We start from the raw sequence: 5,658 nt of genomic DNA, 5'->3' as shown, positions 1-5,658 counted from the left end.
AGCTGATATTGTAATGGGATAAACAAGGAGTAGGATCAACAGAAGTATGCTCACTGTACAAAAGTTCAACTGAAAACATAACTTATGCCACATTAGTTTGTAAAGTTTTCTAACTTTAAGAAAAAGTAGATAAGAAAATAATAACAGAATGAATTTAAACTGTTTTAGTAGTTTTTGTCATCGTGATTTTTCTTTTCATAAGAACTACTTCATCAAGCTGATGATAAATCATAGGTGAAAGTTTATTAAGACAGAAGAAAAACAGGGGTATGTGATTTTACACTCTAGACATCAAAAAATGGAAGTCTTTAACAATAAAGCTTCTTTCAGAACCCAGGAAACAAAAGCCATTATGCTGTGCAAACACCTTTCAATAAAGTACATTCAGCTTCAGGCAAAGAACAGTGTTCCTCATATCCCTATTGTTTGAAGATAATTACTCTGCTAAAATTTTGTTTTCCTGAAGTGAAACTCTTGCCCAGTTGCCAGGGATCTTTTCCAAAGTGTAGATAAAGGAGTCTGTGAAAAGCTGCTTGTGATAAAATTTATTCTATTGAAAGAGCAATATATGACATAGCAAAAAAATTGGCAAAATTATGTAATTTTGGGAAATTGAAGTGAATTGAGTGGTGATTTTGTGGTTTGAGGTTTGGGGTTTTTTAAGTGTAATGGTTTACCCAAGCTGGAACATCAAAGATGACACTTTGACATGTGCTTGCACCCACAGAGTTGAATAATCACATACAGGATCATCTACTATTTCTGGACCATCATGAAAGCTAGGCAGCTTTCAAAGGTGATGCTACTGTCTGAAGCTCCTCTTAGGGCTGCAAATTTCATTTGTACATAGTAATTGTGCACCATGTCCCAGAGTTTTGAAAGCTACAAAAAATGTTCAAGAACCTGGAAAGACTTGCAACTCATCAGAGTAACTCTGTGACCATTATTCTTGTAACATGAAATCAGAAACCTACATTCTTATGGATTACTGGATTGAGTCCTACAGTTTCAATCCCATACAATTTTAGGGGCTTTCATTTTAACTTCCTCCCTCCATTCACCATGAGAGACATAAATTGCAAGACTGAAATAACCAGGACTTTCTTACGTAAGACCTGCCCAACAACTCTTCTAGGTTGGTGCTCTGCTGAACAGACACTTGAAGTGGAGGAATAGTATCAAAATACATAGCTCTGCATCACATGTAACCTTTTTCCCCAGCTCTGAAAGATAAAAGCCAAGATTTCTAGCAAGAGTGGCAGCGTCCACAGCACAAGATCAGAAGGAAATTCTGTGAACTGTGGAAAGCTCACCTTCCTATTCTCCTTATTCTGCTGCTAAGAGATTGTGCTCCTTGCTTCAAGCAGACAGGTAAAACACCCTAACAAGCTGGAGAGACTTGTGATAGACATTCTTGGCTGAGCCATTTCACCTTTGGTACTTAAAGAAGGTTCTAGATATGCTACTAAGTCTTTCAACCGTATACCATACAACCCGACTGAGTGTGAATAGAATACAACTATTTACACCTCCCATTTTCCATCAGGATTTTTTACTTTGGTTTTGGTCCTATCTTCTGTGGAACTCATATGCACTAGTCAGAGAAGGCTAAATGTTTAGCTAGCAAAGTAAGTTTGTCATGAGGAAGACATGTGAGCAATGGACCTACTGACTAAACCCAGGATTTTAACAAAACAAGTTTTTTCTATATTGTAAAAGAAATGTGTACAATGGTCTTGTTATAATTCTAATTAACTTCCTAATGCAGAAATACTACACATAATTCCTGATTTACATAGCCTTACACGTACTTTACTGTGAAATACATGTTAAATAAAAATATTGGTCCCACTTTTAAGTGTATTTACTTGGTAACAGGAACAGAGGACACAGGAGTGGCATATTCTAAACAAAAAAAAACCTAAAAATATTCTAAAAGAAAAGAAAATGTTTTCTTAGTTCTCGTAAGTCTCATTCCCATGACAGCAGAAGTGAGTTGTTAGGTGTTTACTGTCATTACAGAGAAGGTGAGCACAAGCACATAAGTTAGAGCAGTCTGCTTGCCAGCTCTCTAGTTAGGAGGACTTTCAAAACTCTGTCATCTTGACTGGAAGATTAATAGCTGCTTCCTCCTGAATAAACCTTGAAACAAAAATTGTGGAACTTGTTGATGGCCTCCCTCACATGATACATTTATAAACGTTTACTCTATTGTTTTTCTTCCCCATTCAAAAAGTTCTTACCCTTCTCTGAGGCAATATTTAATGACAAGCAATATAAAATTATCTTTCTGTCATAAGGGCAGATCCTACAAATCCCTTTTACTGTGTACAGTCTTGATTCTGCTGTACTGAACAGTAAGAGAGGTTTGCAGAAATATCTACATGTTTTTTGAAAGTTATCTAGAACCAAAGCTCAGTCTTACACCCAAGCCATGTTAGGAAATTGACTTCATCTGAACATTTTCTTGAAATCACTGTTGCCCATTCCTTTTCCTTGCATACAAGCCGAGGCAGGCACAGAATCCGATGACACTGACAGCGAGGCCTAGAAGGAAGGCAATGGTATCTCCAGCATCCAGGGCTTCAACCACTGGTAGCACCAGCAGCAATGAGAAGAGGACCAGGAAGAGTTTAGAGGTGTTCTCGATAGAAGGCATGCTGATGACCAGCTGAACCCAAGGTGAAGTTAAACGAGGAAAGTGGTGGAAAGCAGGTACTTCAGCAGTATCTACAAGGAAAACAAAGGGAACATGGTAGGATTTCCTTCCCACTGGGTTTGTGTGGGGCTCAGGAAATTTAGTTTTTATCTTCCCAATTACAAAAGCAAATGACTTACTATCATGAGACAGCCACAGTGGGTTTCTTATCTTGTTATGTAATGCTGTGAAATCTAATCTTTTGGTGTCTTACCACGAGGTCAAGTCAGAATAGGCTCTCCTGTCTGCAGCTACCAGAGCCTGCTTACCTGCTGTGCTACGTGGGCCTGTTCCACCAGGTGTTTAGGGCTGTGTAGCTCCTGAACATCACTCACCCACACCCCCTAGTACCGGGCATCCTCGGGATCCAAGCGCACGGCCAGACTATGGCACACTGGGAAGGGTGTGAACTTAACCTCCCGGGCAGTGCCACCGTGCACACCGTCACTGCAGGACAAACCTCCACCGTGGTTCCTACAACTTGGGAAGGTGCCCTCGAGGCGCACGTCGGGACCAGCCCGGACGCCCTCCTCCGCAATAGTTCTTCCCCCGGGGATGGTTCGTTCCCGGGGTGCACTCGACAAAAACCCGCGTCGATTCACCGCGGTGTCCGGGACACCCGAACACCCGAACTGCTCCGCCCTCCCCGCCGGCGGGGGCAGTGCCGGGCTCGGGCCCGGACCGCGGCCGGGCCCCGCCAACCCTGGAGCCACCGTGCCGCCCCGTCCCAGCGCCGCGGGCGGGCTGCGGGGCGGCCGCTGCCCGGGGGAGCCCCCGCGCAGGCCCTGCCCGCACGGCGCCCCGCAGTCACCTCCTACTGCCGGCTCCGCGCTGGGCCCGTCCCCGCTCCGCGGGGCGCTCAGCCGCCGAGGGTGCCGGCCCGCGCCGCCTCGCCGCGCTCTCGCAGCCCGGCCGCTGCCATGACAGGAAGGGGCGGTGGCGCGGCCGGGGGCGGGCGTGACCCGGCCGGGCCGCCTCCGATCCGCTCCCGCTGCCGGCGCGCTCGGCTCGGGGGTCCCGCTCCCCCCGCGGGATTTCCCGTGGGCGGCTCGGGGGCAGCCGAGGAGGGTGCCGGCGGCCCCGAGATCGCCAGGCCGGCCTGGGCCCCGGGAATGCTGCGAGACCGGGCGCCTCCTGGGAGAGCCTGCCGGGGGCCGCAGCTGCTCCCGAGGGCGGCTCCCAGATGGAGCCCCAGGGTGCCCGTGGTGCCGTGAAACTCGGCCCTGAGCACGTCAACAGAGGGAGCGGGGGCCACACGCACCCACTGCGGCTCGATTGAAGTTAAAACTATAAAAATAAAAAAAAACCCACACCGACTTGGGCTGGTTCTCCACCTTTTTTTTTTTTTTTTTTAGTAAATAGCACAAGTCACCTTTAGCTCGGTTGCATTTCAGGCCTTCTTAACAGTACTAACGAGTGCCATCATAGCCAAGTCCTACTCTGAGGAAAGCAGTTAAAGCAGTTTTATAGGGTGGAGAGCAGCCTGCAGCCTTGTAAAAAAACCAGAAGTGTTATCAGGTAATTAAAGCACCCACTAAAATCTAAGTTTAGCTCGTCCCTATTTTTATCTTATTTAGTCTTTGGACAAGGCTGCTTTTAGAAATAGCATATTAGGGAGTTTTGTCTCATTAGCTAGTTCTAGTCAAAGCTCAGTTTTTATTTTTCAATTGAAAAGGTATGTGCTTCATGACTGAGAACTTGTGCTCTCACAATGTTTCCTTAGACTTGTGCGAAACCCCAACTTTTGTAAACAGTTTGCTTTACAGAAACAGTTTCTGATAAACTGCTTAAAGAGAAGTGGAGATCCAGATAGATTATTCAACATACATATATATAACTTTGCCTGTTTTACAGTTTTTCAGATCTTTAGTACTCGAGGCTTCATGTTCAGTTCTGAAGGCATTTTCTCAAGAAGCTGATGCCAGATAAATTCATAGGAGAAAAATCTTGAAATTTTGGGGAATGTTGTCATGGCATGGAGAAGAGTAATGCTTATAATGCCTGGCCCATTCCTTAGTCGATTGCAGATAAATCATAAGCCCTAAAGAACCTGAAGAATGGCAATTTCAAGTGCAGGAGCTGTCATCTTAATCACTGCTGTCACTTCAGAGAGTGGGCCTCAGAGTACTGACCCTCTTAGTTCCCTGCTTGGCCTATTTACTGTATCCTGCACTGCTGACAAGTAAATGTTACACTGTTCTGCAATGTCAAAAAATGTTTAATTTATCCCTGTAAATTTCAGTGCTGTATTTACTGTCACCACCACTTACCAACTAAAATTTTCAGTAGTTGTCATTTAGTTCCACAAAACAGATGCGAGGGGGTTGAACAACGGCTTTCTTTTATAACTAGAAATGTCAGTACCAAAGAGCTGTGGATTCTTTGACCTAAGAGTTTTGAAGGTGAGCTGTGTAAAATCCAAGGGGAAGACTGGGCGTATCACACTCCTCTTAATATCTCAAGAACTGTGCATATTTACAGGATGTAGAAAATACCAATTGTAAGATATATAATTTATTAGTAATATCGTGGAAGTGACATAGAGAGCTAGAAAGCCGTGCCATTTGAGGATATTTCTTTGGCTTATTAGCTCTTTCAATGCCATTGCATTTTGTAGCTTTGCCTTCAGAAGCAGTGCTGCTTTGGAAAAAAGCCAGCAAAATCCAAACAGTGAAGGAGGTTCTATTGGTTTTTGTGCTGTCTGAATAGCAGAGAAATGTGTATTCAGCTTGAAGCTTTGCCATCAACTTCCTGCATCACCTCAGGCAAATCTTCCTTTTGACCTATCACCACTTTGATTGCTTAGCTCAAGCTATTATGTAACTAATATTCAGAGGAAAGACAGAGAATTCCCTTAGCTGACAAGCTAAAGCTTTGTAAATTTTGAGCACAAGGCTAAAGAGGTATACATGAGACTGGAAATTGAAAATAAAGTGCACTTTCTGGACTAGAAAAAGTTA

At 44.4% G+C, this 5,658-nt stretch overlaps 1 protein-coding gene across 1 annotated transcript; it reads right to left on the bottom strand.

Moving 5' to 3' along the window:
- Positions 1–218: 218 nt before the first annotated feature.
- Positions 219–3,729, bottom strand: SMIM30 (small integral membrane protein 30). Its single transcript, XM_050324062.1, has 2 exons — positions 3,510–3,729; positions 219–2,730 (listed from the first exon to the last, which is right to left on the bottom strand). The coding sequence occupies exon 2, from the start codon at positions 2,657–2,659 to the stop codon at positions 2,474–2,476; it is 186 nt and encodes a 61-aa protein (XP_050180019.1). The 5' UTR covers positions 2,660–2,730; positions 3,510–3,729; the 3' UTR covers positions 219–2,473.
- Between the last annotated feature and the right edge of the window lie 1,929 nt (positions 3,730–5,658).

This window comes from Myiozetetes cayanensis, unplaced genomic scaffold, assembly GCF_022539395.1.
Source record: "Myiozetetes cayanensis isolate MyiCay16 unplaced genomic scaffold, myiCay2020 scf3, whole genome shotgun sequence".
In the NCBI taxonomy this organism is placed as follows: domain Eukaryota; kingdom Metazoa; phylum Chordata; class Aves; order Passeriformes; family Tyrannidae; genus Myiozetetes; species Myiozetetes cayanensis.
This window is presented reverse-complemented; position numbering and strand designations above follow the sequence as displayed.

Excerpts from the sequence above, each read along its gene's own strand:
- SMIM30 (XM_050324062.1), bottom strand. The coding sequence starts at position 2,659 with ATGCCTTCTATCGAGAACACCTCTAAACTCTTCCTGGTCCTCTTCTCA.